The sequence below is a fragment of the Ascaphus truei genome, chromosome 10, assembly GCF_040206685.1.
Source record: "Ascaphus truei isolate aAscTru1 chromosome 10, aAscTru1.hap1, whole genome shotgun sequence".
Lineage (NCBI taxonomy): Eukaryota > Metazoa > Chordata > Amphibia > Anura > Ascaphidae > Ascaphus > Ascaphus truei.
In genome coordinates this window covers 64,393,519-64,408,488 of record NC_134492.1, presented here as the reverse complement: position 1 = coordinate 64,408,488, position 14,970 = coordinate 64,393,519, and the positions used below count along the sequence as shown (strand labels likewise).

Genomic DNA, 14,970 nt, shown 5'->3' with positions numbered 1-14,970 from the left:
CACTGGGAATTGAACCAGGTTCCCGTGCTTCATACACAGTGCCAGTCAGTGTCTCACTGTGACTCACTGAGCCACTCCTTCTCATATATATATATATATACACACACACACACACACACACACACACACACACATACACACACACACACACACACACACACACACACACACACACACCCCTCCGCAGTTTCTGACGGTCCTCTTTTCGTGGAACACCTTATCCGACACCGCATAATGCAGTCCGCTGGACGCATTATCCAACGTTGGAACAGCTTATCTGACGCTCACCGCTGCGGATTAACATGGAACCGCTGTGTGTGTGTGCGCGTGTGTGTTTAGTTATGGTGGCTAAAAAAAGTGACAAAAACCCTCCACAGTAAAGCATATAGCAAATGGAAATATTACTGTATGCTCATTTGCATGTCGTAGCAACCCCGCCTTTCACCATTATCACCCAGCACACAGCTCTTCCACTGTAGCAAGGGATTCTGGGAAATGATATGCAAATGAGCACACTGTGCCACCTTTTGCTTCAAAACCATTTAACATGGTCCCCTATAAGCTTAAGCTTGCTGCATGGTCACAGCTTTGAGAACAGCCTGGGTTAAGATGCATAGCCAGTAAACCCACTCACAGACAGCTGTTTCTACCTTAATAGGTCTCTTCAGTGTGGGGTTGGTTATACTGGCTTTAAATGGTTTTGAAGCAAAAGGTGGCACTGTGTGCTCATTTGCATGTCATTTCCCAGAATTCCTTGCTACAGTGGAAGTGCTGTGTGCTGGGGGATAATGGTGAAAGGCGGGGTTGCAGACCTGTCTAAGACATGCAGATGAGCATACAGTAATATTTCCATTTGCTATATAGATATAGATATATATACACGTACATATATACACACGTACATATATACATACAATGTCTGTGTATATAGGGCTCTCTATGTGTAACAGTTTTCTCCCACCCTCTGGGAGATCTCACTATTACAGGGTGTGATGTGCTGGCTCACAGGATCGCCGAGGTTTCCACCGGTGTTAATGGGGAAGACAGGACAGGCTTTTGGGGTGATGGTTTGGTTCTTTCTCACTGTGCGGCGCCTCCATCCCCAGCAGGCTCCAGTAGTCCTGGGGGCAATCCCTGCAGGAGAACTCTCTCTGGTACTCCCCCGATTAATCGCAGGCTCGGCCAGGGTATATAAGATAACTGGAACAGCAGAATACAGCAGATAACTGGTTCCCTTCCCTCGTCCCTCCTCCGGATGGTCCCTGGAATCAACCCCCAGGCTAGGGCCCAAGAGTCTCCCTCACCCCCTGCTGGGATGAGGGGTAGCTGTCCCACTCCCCTCAGAGAGGGGATGGAGGTGCTCAGAGCCCAGACTCCACACTCCTTGGAACGCTCTCTCTCAGGGGAGAGAACTCTCTAAATTTGGCTGTACAGACCCTTAAGTACCCTGGGGGAGGGTCCAAGGTCTGAGCCCCTGATTGGGCCTTAGCCCGCCCTCGCTGTCACTCAAGGGAGCTGCTTACTGCAGAGGAAAACCTGGATTAACCCCAACACTGCCTGCGCTGGTACCAGGGCTTTTGTTAGGCAGGGCAGATTAGTAGCCAAAAAGAATTCATGGCTACATATGTATATAAAGCATATCTGTATATAGGGATGTCTGTGTATCTAGGGCTGTCTGTCTGTATACTGTATAGGATGTCTGTATATATATATATATATATATATATATATATATATATATATATATATATATATATATATATATATATATATATATACAGACATCCTATATATATATATATATATAGGGCTGACTGTATATAGGACCGGCTGTGTGTGTGTGTATATATAGGGCAGTCTGTGTATATAGGGGAGTCTGTGTATAGGACTGTGTGTGTATATGGGCTGGATGTCTGTATATACTGTAGGGCTGTCTGTGTGTATGTGAGTTGGATGTCTGTATATACTGTAGGACTGTCTGTGTATAGGACTGTCTGTGTGTATATGGGTTGGATGTCTGTATATACTGTAGGGCTGTCTGTGAGTATATGGGCTGGGTGGCTGTATATACTGTAGGGCTGTCTGTGAGTATATGGGCTGGATGGCTGTATATACTCTAGGGCTGTCTGTGAGTATATGGGCTGGATGGCTGTATATACTGTAGGGCTGTCTGTGAGTATATGGACTGGATGGCTGTATATACGGTAGGGCTGTCTGTGTATAGGGCTGGATGTCTGTATATACTGTAGGGCTGTCTGTGTATAGGGCTGGATGGCTGTATATACTGTAGGGCTGTCTGTGTATAGGGCTGGATGGCTGTATATAATGTAGGGCTGTCTGTGAGTATATGGGCTGGATGTCTGTATATACTGTAGGGCTGTCTGTGAGTATATGGGCTGGATGGCTGTATATACTGTAGGGCTGTCTGTGAGTATATGGGCTGGATGGCTGTATATACTGTAGGGCTGTCTGTGAGTATATGGATTGGATGGCTGTATATACTGTAGGGCTGTCTGTGAGTATATGGGCTGGATGGCTGTATATACTGTAGGGCTGTCTGTGAGTATATGGGCTGGATGGCTGTATATACTGTAGGGCTGTCTGTGAGTATATGGGCTGGATGGCTGTATATACTGTAGGGCTGTCTGTGAGTATATGGACTGGATGTCTGTATATACTGTAGGGCTGTCTATGAGTATATGGGCTGGATGGCTGTATATACTGTAGGGCTGTCTGTGAGTATATGGGCTGGATGTCTGTATATACTGTAGGGCTGTCTGTGAGTATATGGGCTGGATGGCTGTATATACTGTAGGGCTGTCTGTGAGTATATGGGCTGGATGTCTGTATATACTGTAGGGCTGTCTGTGAGTATATGGGCTGGATGGCTGTATATACTGTAGGGCTGTCTGTGAGTATAGGGGCTGGATGTCTGTATATACTGTAGGGCTGTCTGTGTGTATATGGGCTGGATGGCTGTATATACTGTAGGGCTGTCTGTGAGTATATGGATTGGATGGCTGTATATACTGTAGGGCTGTCTGTGAGTATATGGGCTGGATGGCTGTATATACTGTAGGGCTGTCTGTGAGTATATGGACTGGATGTCTGTATATACTGTAGGGCTGTCTGTGAGTATATGGGCTGGATGGCTGTATATACTGTAGGGCTGTCTGTGAGTATATGGGCTGGATGGCTGTATATACTGTAGGGCTGTCTGTGAGTATATGGGCTGGATGTCTGTATATACTGTAGGGCTGTCTGTGAGTATATGGGCTGGATGGCTGTATATACTGTAGGGCTGTCTGTGAGTATAGGGGCTGGATGTCTGTATATACTGTAGGGCTGTCTGTGTATAGGGCTGGATGTCTATATATACTGTAGGGCTGTCTGTGTGTATATGGACTGGATGGCTGTATATACTGTAGGGCTGTCTGTGTGTATATGGGCTGGATGGCTGTATATAATGTAGGGCTGTCTGTGAGTATATGGACTGGATGGCTGTATATACTGTAGGGCTGTCTGTGAGTATATGGACTGGATGGCTGTATATACTGTAGGGCTGTCTGTGAGTATATGGACTGGATGGCTGTATATACTGTAGGGCTGTCTGTGTGTATATGGGCTGGATGGCTGTATATACTGTAGGGCTGTCTGTGACTATATGGACTGGATGGCTGTATATACTGTAGGGCTGTCTGTGTGTATATGGGTTGGATGGCTGTATATACTGTAGGGCTGTCTATGAGTATATGGGCTGGATGGCTGTATATACTGTAGGGCTGTCTGTGAGTATATGGACTGGATGGCTGTATATACTGTAGGGCTGTCTGTGTGTATATGTGTTGGATGGCTGTATATACTGTAGGGCTGTCTGTGAGTATATGGGCTGGATGGCTGTATATAATGTAGGGCTGTCTGTGAGTATATGGACTGGATGGCTGTATATACTGTAGGGCTGTCTGTGTGTATATGTGTTGGAGGGCTGTATATACTGTAGGGCTGTCTGTGAGTATATGGGCTGGATGGCTGTATATAATGTAGGGCTGTCTGTGAGTATATGGGCTGGATGGCTGTATATACTGTAGGGCTGTCTGTGACTATATAGACTGGATGTCTGTTTATACTGTAGGGCTGTCTGTGTGTATGGGCTGGATGGCTGTATATACTGTAGGGCTGTCTGTGTATATGGGCTGGATGTCTGTATATACTGTAGGGCTGTCTGTGAGTATATGGGCTGGATGGCTTTATATACTGTAGGGCTGTCTGTGTGTATATGGGCTGGATGGCTGTATATACGGTAGGGCTGTCTGTGTATATGGGCTGGATGGCTGTATATACTGTAGGGCTGTCTGTGTGTATATGGGCTGGATGGCTGTATATACTGTAGGGCTGTCTGTGTGTATATGGGCTGGATGGCTGTATATACGGTAGGGCTGTCTGTGTATAGGGCTGGATGTCTGTATATACTGTAGGGCTGTCTGTGTATATGGGCTGGATGGCTGTATATACTGTAGGGCTGTCTGTGTATAGGGCTGGATGGCGGTATATACTGTAGGGCTGTCTGTGTGTATATGGGCTGGATGGCTGTATATACAGTACTGTAGGGCTGTCTGTGTATATGGGCTGGATGGCTGTATATACTGTAGGGCTGTCTGTGTGTATATGGGCTGGATGGCTGTATATACTGTAGGGCTGTCTGTGTATAGGGCTGGATGGCTGTATATACTGTAGGGCTGTCTGTGTGTATATGGGCTGGATGGCTGTATATACTGTAGGGCTGTCTGTGTGTATATGGCTGGATGGCTGTATATACGGTAGGGCTGTCTGTGACTATATGGACTGGGTGGCTGTATACAGTATACTGTAGGGCTGTCTGTGTGTATATGGGCTGGATGGCTGTATATACTGTAGGGCTGTCTGTGTGTATATGGCTGGATGGCTGTATATACGGTAGGGCTGTCTGTGTATAGGGCTAGCTGTATGTGAGAGGCGCTCTTTGGGTTCGGAGCAGTGATATACACAGCACTTTGTGTCTGTAGGAGATGCTGGCAGCGGCCAGGTCAGTCAGACCCAATCTCTATGTGATCGCTGAGCTCTTCACTGGTAGCGAGTACATCGACAATGTGTTTGTGAACCGCCTGGGGATAACCAGCCTTATCCGAGGTACCGTGATGTGCACGTGTGATAATACAATGCTGTGCTCAGTGCCACACTAATCCCTGACCCCTTCTCTCCCTCTCTCCTCCTCTTCCCCATAACTCTCTCATTTCCCTCCCACCTTCTCTCTGCATGGAAATGTCATCCACCCTCCCCTCCTGCCTGCGCCCCGCTCTCCCCTCCTGCCTGCGCCCTGCTCTCCCCTCCTGCCTGCGCCCCGCTCTCCCCTCCTGCCTGCGCCCCGCTCTCCCCTCCTGCCTGCGCCCCGCTCTCCCCTCCTTCCTGCGCCCCGCTCTCCCCTCCTGCCTGTGCCCCGCTCTCCCCTCCTGCCTGCGCCCCGCTCTCCCCTCCTGCCTGTGCCCCGCTCTCCCCTCCTGCCTGCGCCCCGCTCTCCCCTCCTGCCTGCGCCCCGCTCTCCCCTCCTGCCTGCGCCCCGCTCTCCCCTCCTGCCTGCGCCCCGCTCTCCCCTCCTGCCTGTGCCCCGCTCTCCCCTCCTGCCTGTACCCCGCTCTCCCCTCCTGCCTGCGCCCCGCTCTCCCCTCCTGCCTGCGCCCCGCTCTCCTCTCCTGCCTGCGCCCCGCTCTCCCCTCCTGCCTGTGCCCCGTTCTCCCCTCCTGCCTGCGCCCCGCTCTCCCCTCCTGCCTGCGCCCCGCTCTCCCCTCCTGCCTGTGCCCCGCTCTCCCCTCCTGCCTGTGCCCCGATCTCCCCTCCTGCCTGTGCCCCGCTCTCCCCTCCTGCCTGCGCCCCGCTCTCCCCTCCTGCCGGTGCCATACACGGTCCCTCCCTCCTCTCTCCTCTTCTCTCTTTCATTCCCCTTTTCTTCCTCTTCTCTCTTCCCCTTTCTGTCCTTTTTTCAACTTTCACCTCTATGCCCCCCCCCCATTCTCTCCCCGCCCCTCCTCTCCTGTCTCCCCATCCTCTCTTCTCTGCCAATCCTCTTCTCTCCCCCTCTTTCTCCTCTCTCCCCTCTCTTCCTCCCCCTTCTCTTCCTATCTCACCCCTTCTCCATCACTTTCCTTACTCCTTCATTACATCTCTCCACCCCCTCTCCCCGCTCCCCCCCTCCTCCCCCTCTCTCCTCCCCCCCTCTCTCCTCTCCTGCCCCCCTCTCTTCCCACCTCTCCACACCTGCTCCTCCTTCCCCATTCTTTTCTCCCCCCTTCTCCACCTCCTTTCTCCCCCCATTTCTTGCCCCTCTTTTCTCCCCTTTGCCCCCCCCCCTCTATCTCTCTCTGCACCCCCTCCCCCCTCTGCCTTGGCTGTGCTGTTTGTAGTACTTGCTGGACGCTGCTAGGAAGTTCCAGCCCAATTTGTATGTAGTGGCCGAGCTGTTCACTGGGAGTGAGGACCTGGACAATGTCTTTGTCACTAGACTGGGCATTAGCTCCCTCATACGAGGTAGGCTGCAGCTTCTAACCCGCTGAGACTGCGGCTTTTCTAACTCCAGGGTCACTGATCCTTTGCAATTGTTCAAATGTGTAATCCTTTACCTGTCCAGCACACAATGTATTCTCATCACCTACAGCCAGTGTTATACTACACAAAGATACAACGTCACATGTACACCCTATCCCCACAAAGATACAACGTCACATGTACACCCTATCCCCACAAAGATACAACGTCACATGTACACCCTATCCCCACAAAGATACAACGTCACATGTACACCCTATCCCCACAAAGATACAACGTCACATGTACACCCTATCCCCACAAAGATACAATGTCACATGTACACCCTATCCCCACAAAGATACAACGTCACATGTATACCCTATCCCCACAAAGATACAATGTCACATGTACACCCTATCCCCACAAAGATACAACGTCACATGTACACCCTATCACCACAAAGATACAACGTCACATGTACACCCTATCCCCACAAAGATACAACGTCACATGTACACCCTATCCCCACAAAGATACAATGTCACATGTACACCCTATCACCACAAAGATACAATGTTACATGTACACCCTATCCCCACAAAGATACAATGTCACATGTACACCCTATCACCACAAAGATACAACGTCACATGTACACCCTATCCCAACAAAGATACAATGTCACATGTACACCCTATCCCCACAAAGATACAACGTCACATGTACACCCTATCCCAACAAAGATACAATGTCACATGTACACCCTATCACCACAAAGATACAACGTCACATGTAGACCCTATCACCACAAAGATACAACGTCACATGTACACCCTATCCCCACAAAGATACAATGTCACATGTACACCCTATCCCCACAAAGATACAACGTCACATGTACACCCTATCCCCACAAAGATACAATGTCACATGTACACCCTATCACCACAAAAGTACAATGTCACATGTACACCCTATCACCACAAAGATACAATGTAACATGTACACCCCATCACCACAAAGGTACAATGTCACGTGTACACCCCAGCACCACAAAGGTACAATGTAACAAATGTAGCACACATCACCACAAAGATAGACTGTAGCATGCACACCCTATCACCACAAAGATACAATGTAACACATGCACACCCCATCACCACAAATATACAATGTAACAAATGTACCGCACATCACCACAAAGATACAATGTAACAAATGTGCACCGGATCACAACAAAGATACAATGTAACACATGTACACCCTATCACCGCACAAATACAATGTAACAAATGTGCCGCACATTACCACAAAGATACAACATAACAAATGGGCACCCTATCACCACAAAGAAACAATGTAACACATGTACACCGCCACAAAGATACAATGTAACAAATGTGCACTGTATCACCACAAAGGTACAATATACTACAAAGGTACTATATGTACACACTATCACCACAAAATTACAATTTGTACACATTGCCAGCACAAAATGACAATGTAAGAAATGTACACATGGCCACTACAAAGATACAATGTAACCATAGCACACCAGAACACTACAGTGATACAATGTAACAAATGTACACTGTATTTTTGTGGTGGTTAAAAAAAAACACCCAATGTATTAATGTACAGCGTAACAACACAACAATGCAATGTAACAAGTGTACACTGTGGCACTACAAAGATACAATGTAACAAAGGTACACAGCAGCAACACGCAAGCACAATGCCATACATGTACACTGTAGCGCCAAAGATGTACCCTGGAACATGTCACAGAGACACCGTGTTACACAGGGATTCAATGTCACACTGCGACAAATATACACTGGTGCACATACACGTGCTAAGCAGTGCCAAGCCCAGGCCATCTTATAGCAGGGGTGGCCACCAACAGGTCGGGTTCTCAGGATATCCCTGCTTCAGCACAGGTGGCTCAATTAGTCCCAGCTTCAGCACTGGTGGCTCAATCAGCGGCTCAGTCTTTGACTGATTGAGCCACCTGTGCTGAAGCAGGGATATCCTGAGAACCCGACCTGTTGGTGGCCCTTGTGGGCTGGAGTTGGCTGCCCCTGCCTTATAGCCTATGTAAGTGGCTGGGTCACACAGCGTCTGGTCACTTAGCCTGATAAATATGGCCACAGTGCTGCACTTTGAAAGGTACAACGAGGTATCAATCACAGAGACACAAAGTTACTGCCACAAGATGCACTATGTACCCCCGAACCTCTGTACAAGTCACACGTCAAGGACATATCTCCGTGGTTACATGTGACAGAAATGCAGTGGCTCCCGTGGTGAGTTCTCAGTCTTGCAAAGTGTGTGCGTATGTTAATGCTCAGCCTGTGCCCCGCAGAGGCCATGAGTGCGTACAACAGCCACGAGGAGGGCCGCCTGGTGTACCGCTACGGGGGGGACCCCGTGGGCTCCTTTGTGCAGCCCTGCCTCCGGCCGCTGGTTCCTGGGATCGCCCACGCACTCTTCATGGACGTCACGCACGACAACGAGAGCCCAATCACGGTGAGACGCCCCGGACCTCTTTATTAAAGTGAAACGCAGCGGGACCAGAACTACTGTAGAATCCAGCCCTGCATGGGAGCAGTGGTCTCGTACCCCGTAAATGCTGTAATGCCGGTTCGGTGACCGTTTTCCACGTGGGACGACCTGATCCGTGCGATTCCCACAAGCAAAGTGTGGATTACATGGTGATAATGTTGCACAGATAAGCGATCTCACTGTGGGACACGCGTTTCGCTCTCTCTCTCCCCAGCATCGCTCGGCCTACGATTCTCTGCCCAGTTCTGCCATCGTCTCAATGGCTTGCTGCGCCACAGGGAGCTCCCGGGGATACGATGAGCTGGTACCACATCAGGTCGGTTCTGATCTAGTCCGATGCTAGACCTCCTCAGCATCACACTGTGTGCAAATCTCTGTACAGTGCACACTCCCAGCTACGTACCTCTGTACAGTGCGCACTCCCAGCTACGTACCTCTGTACAGTGCACATTCCCAGCTACGTATCTCTGTACAGTGCACACTCCCAGCTACGTATCTCTGTACAGTGCACACTCCCAGCTACGTATCTCTGTACAGTGCACACTCCCAGCTACGTATCTCTGTACAGTGCACACTCCCAGCTACGTATCTCTGTACAGTGCACACTCCCAGCTACGTATCTCTGTACAGTGCACACTCCCAGCTACGTATCTCTGTACAGTGCACACTCCCAGCTACGTATCTCTGTACAGTGCACACTCCCAGCTACGTATCTCTGTACAGTGCACACTCCCAGCTACGTATCTCTGTACAGTGCACACTCCCAGCTACGTATCTCTGTACAGTGCACACTCCCAGCTACGTATCTCTGTACAGTGCACACTCCCAGCTACGTATCTCTGTACAGTGCACATTCCCAGCTACGTATCTCTGTACAGTGCACACTCACAGCTACGTATCTCTGTACAGTGCACACTCCCAGCTACGTATCTTTGTACAGTGCACACTCCCAGCTACGTATCTCTGTACAGTGCACACTCCCAGTTACGTATCTCTGTACAGTGCACACTCCCAGCTACGTATCTCTGTACAGTGCACACTCCCAGCTACGTATCTCTGTACAGTGCACACTCCCAGCTACGTATCTCTGTACAGTGCACACTCCCAGCTACGTATCTCTGTACAGTGCACACTCCCAGCTACGTATCTCTGTACAGTGCACACTCCCAGCTACGTATCTCTGTACAGTGCACACTCCCCTGTTCAGAGGCCCCAAAGATATGAATGAAGCCAAATCCCTTCTCTTAGCATGGTTAGATTGTTCAATTGTTTCCAAAAGGTTTTTTTCTCAGCTAAGTGGGATTGCACCTTTAAGGGTCTTGGGAAGATCAGCAGCGAGCCACCTGTATGTATGATACGAGGAGCCCCTGGGCGGGCGCCAGGAGGGGTGGAGGTCATGTTGTGAATAAGATCCTTCTAGCCGCTCACCAGACACTGCTTGTTTCCGGCAGATCTCTGTGGTGACCGAGGAGAGGTTTTATACCAAGTGGAAGCCGAGCGCGGCGGCTCTGAAATCCGGAGAAGTGAGTGAGCGCAGCGGGATCATCGCAGGGAAGAAAGCTCTGAACCGACTTCACCAGGAGCTGGGAGCCCGCGGGTTCCTCCAGGTAACGTACAAGCCTCTTATCAAGGGTTAGCTGGGGGACAGCTCCACTCAGCCCATGTACCTCCAGGGCAGGGACCGCTCGTGTGGGGGTGTTACACTAACTGCAGCTCACCTCCGGGGCAGGGACTGCTCTTGTGGTGGTGTTACACTAACTGCAACTCACCTCCGGGGCAGGGACCCCTCGTGTGGGGGTGTTACACTAACTGTAGCTCACCTCCGGGGCAGGGACTGCTCGTGTGGGGGTGTTACACTAACTGCAGCTCACCTCCGGGGCAGGGACCCCTCGTGTGGGGGTGTTACACTAACTGCAGCTCTCCTCCGGGGCAGGGACTCCTCGTGTGGGGGTGTTACACTAACTGCAGCTCACCTCCGGGGCAGGGACCCCTCGTGTGGGGGTGTTACACTAACTGCAGCTCACCTCCGGGGCAGGGACCCCTCGTGTGATGGTGTTACACTAACTGCAGCTCACCTCCGGGGCAGGGACCCCTCGTGAGATGGTGTTACACTAACTGCAGCTCACCTCCGGGGCAGGGACTGCTCATGTGGGGGTGTTACACAAACTGCAGCTCACCTCCGGGGCAGGGACTCCTCGTGTGGTGGTGTTACACTAACTGCAGCTCACCTCCGGGGCAGGGACCCCTCGTGTGGGGGTGTTACACTAACTGCAGCTCACCTCCGGGGCAAGGACCCCTCGTGTGGGGGTGTTACACTAACTGCAGCTCACCTCCGGGGCAGGGACCCCTCGTGTGGGGGTGTTACACTAACTGCAGCTCACCTCCGGGGCAGGGACCCCTCGTGTGGGGGTGTTACACTAACTGCAGCTCACCTCCGGGGCAGGGACCCCTCGTGTGGGGGTGTTACACTAACTGCAGCTCACCTCCGGGGCAAGGACCCCTCGTGTGGTGGTGTTACACTAACTGCAGCTCACCTCCGGGGCAGGGACCCCTCGTGTGATGGTGTTACACTAACTGCAGCTCACCTCCGGGGCAGGGACCCCTCGTGTGGGGGTGTTACACTAACTGCAGCTCACCTCCGGGGCAAGGACCCCTCGTGTGGTGGTGTTACACTAACTGCAGCTCACCTCCGGGGCAGGGACCCCTCGTGTGATGGTGTTACACTAACTGCAGCTCACCTCCGGGGCAGGGACTCCTCGTGTGGGGGTGTTACACTAACTGCAGCTCACCTCCGGGGCAGGGACTCCTCGTGTGGGGGTGTTACACTAACTGCAGCTCACCTCCGGGGCAAGGACCCCTCGTGTGGTGGTGTTACACTAACTGCAGCTCACCTCCGGGGCAGGGACTCCTCGTGTGGGGGTGTTACACTAACTGCAGCTCACCTCCGGGGCAAGTTTCCTTTGTTAAATGATATATCCAATCTGCACACACTTTCACATGCCTAATAACTCTCCTTCCTCCCTACCTCCTCCATCCCTCTCTCCTCTCTATCCCTCTCTCCTTCCTCCCTATCTCCTCCATCCCTCTCTCCTTCTCTCTATCCCTCTCTCCTTCCTCCCTACCTCCTCCATCCCTCTCTCCTTCCTCCCTACCTCCTCCATCCCTCTCTCCTTCCTCCCTATCTCCTCTCTATCCCTCTTTCCTTCTCTCATTCCTCTCTCCTCTCCATTCCTACCTCCCTCTCTCCTTGTCTCCATTCTTCTCTCCTGTCCCACCCTCCTCTCCCACTCTCCTCCTGTCCCACCCCGTTTCTTTCTTTTCCACTCATGTCTTCACTCATCTCTCCCTCTCTCTCCTTTCTTCCCACTCTTTTACCTCTCTTGCCCCCCTCTAATCTCTCTCTTCCCCCCACCCCCTCTGTCCCTCCCTCCCTCAGGTGTACGTGGATCAAGTTGATGAAGATATTGTGGCTGTGACCCGTCACTGCCCCTATACGCACCAGTCCGTGGTCGCTGTTTCCAGGACAGCTTTCAGAGACCCCAAAACCTCGTCCTACAGCAAGGAGGTTCCCCAGATGTGTATTCCAGGTGGGACAGTTAGGGGTTAATATCCCTTGTATGTAACTGGTGGGAAGAACAGTAATTGCCTGACTGATAAATACATCTAATTATATGACAGCAGCCTGTGTGGAAGAGGGAAGTGTCTAATGGAACCAGAAATAAAGCAGTGGAAACATTCGCCCTCATCATATACCCCTAACCCCGTATATCGTATAACCCTGCCCCCGTATATCGTATAACCCTGACCCCGTATATCGTATAACCCTGACCCCGTATATCGTATAACCCTGCCCCCGTATATCGTATAACCCTGCCCCCGTATATCGTATAACCCTGACCCCGTATATCGTATAACCCTGCCCCCATATATCGTATAACCCTGCCCCCGTATATCGTATAACCCTGACCCCGTATATCGTATAACCCTAACCCCGTATATCGTATAACCCTGACCCCGTATATCGTATAACCCTGCCCCCGTATATCATATAACCCTGCCCCCGTATATCGTATATCCCTAACCCCGTATATCATATAACCCTAACCCCGTATATCGTATAACCCTAACCCCGTATATCATATAACCCTAACCCCGTATATCATATAACCCTGCCCCCGTATATCGTATAACCCTAACCCCGTATATCATATAACCCTGCCCCCGTATATCGTATAACCCTAACCCTGTATATCATATAACCCTGCCCCCGTATATCGTATAACCCTAACCCTGTATATCGTATAACCCTGACCCCGTATATCATATAACCCTGCCCCCGTATATCGTATAACCCTAACCCCGTATATCGTATAACCCTGCCCCGTATATCGTATAACCCTAACCCTGTATATCATATAACCCTGCCCCGTATATCGTATAACCCTAACCCCGTATATCGTATAACCCTAACCCCGTATATCGTATAACCCTGCCCCGTATATCGTATAACCCTAACCCCGTATATCATATACTGCACCGACACACTTTATTCGAGCAAATACCCAGTATGTACCTGGCAGATACCTGGAATGCGCCGCTCCTCACCTCTGACAAGCCCCGTTGCGTTTGCCTTCCCAGCCTGGGTTCATGCCTGGCTGACGTGCGGCTGATCTGTTAAATGATAATGATTAGGATTTAATAGGCTGCAATGCTTCGCGTGTCTACCAGATGGCATAAATTCATGAATTGTAATGCAGTATATATATATATATATATACTGTGCAGTATTGCAGCCAGCGGGAATAAAATGCTTCAATCCCTGCCTGAAAATACCTCAATGCACTCGGGCAGAAAACAGTCACAAACCTCAATACACCCGGGTATACCCGAATTCGTGGGACTAGCCGAGCTCGAATAAAGTGTGTCGCCAGTGTAACCCTAACCCTGTATATCATATAACCCTGCCCCCGTATATCGTGTAACCCTGCCCCCGTATATCGTGTAACCCTGCCCCCGTATATCGTATAACCCTGCCCCCGTATATCGTATAACCCTGCCCCCGTATATCGTTTAACCCTGCCCCCGTATATCGTGTAACCCTGCCCCCGTATATCGTGTAACCCTGCCCCCGTATATCGTGTAACCCTGCCCCCGTATATCGTGTAACCCTGCCCCCGTATATCGTGTAACCTTGCCCCGTATATCATATAACCCTGCCCCATATATCATATAACCCTGCTCCCGTATATCATATAACCCTGCCCCCGTATATCGTATAACTCTGACCCCGTATATCATATAACCCTGACCCTTTTATAACATATAACCCTGCCCTCGTATATCATATAACCCTGCCCCCATATATCATATAGCCCTAACTCCCATATATCATATAGCCCTAACCCCCATATATCATATAGCCCTAACCCCTGTATATCGTATAACCCTAACCCCATATATCATATAACCCTAACCCCCGGTATATCATACAGTTGTGTGAAAAAGAAAGTACACCCTCTTTGAATTCTATGGTTTTACATATCAGGACATAATAACAATCATCTGTTCCTTAGCAGGTCTAAAAATTAGGTAAATACAACCTCAGATGAACAACAACACATGACATATTACACCGCGTCATGATTTATTTAACAAAAATAAAGCCAAAATGGAGAAGCCATGTTTGAAAAACTAAGTACACCCTTACTGCTTCCATAGGAATTAAGATGCTAAGTAGCAGACAGGTGCTGCTAATCAAATGCCATTGATTAATTGATGATCAGCAAGTGTGACCACCTCTATAAAAGCCGAAGTTTTAGCAGTTTGCTGGTCTTGAGCTTTCAG

The 14,970-nt window shown here is 50.2% G+C and overlaps 1 protein-coding gene across 4 annotated transcripts in view; it reads left to right on the top strand.

Annotated features, from left to right (window-relative positions):
* The window catches only part of AGL (amylo-alpha-1,6-glucosidase and 4-alpha-glucanotransferase), a 340,722-nt gene that overhangs the window by 201,492 nt on the left and 124,260 nt on the right, over positions 1 to 14,970 (top strand). For 3 of the 4 annotated variants that reach the window (XM_075617125.1, XM_075617123.1, XM_075617124.1), the window contains exons 13-17: positions 5,043 to 5,166; positions 8,927 to 9,090; positions 9,341 to 9,442; positions 10,578 to 10,733; positions 12,563 to 12,713. In XM_075617125.1, coding sequence (XP_075473240.1) covers positions 5,043 to 5,166; positions 8,927 to 9,090; positions 9,341 to 9,442; positions 10,578 to 10,733; positions 12,563 to 12,713 — 697 coding nt within the window. Of the gene's footprint in view, positions 1 to 5,042; positions 5,167 to 6,434; positions 6,559 to 8,926; positions 9,091 to 9,340; positions 9,443 to 10,577; positions 10,734 to 12,562; positions 12,714 to 14,970 lie in introns of all 4 variants that reach the window. The other variant, XM_075617126.1, reaches the window with a different exon arrangement.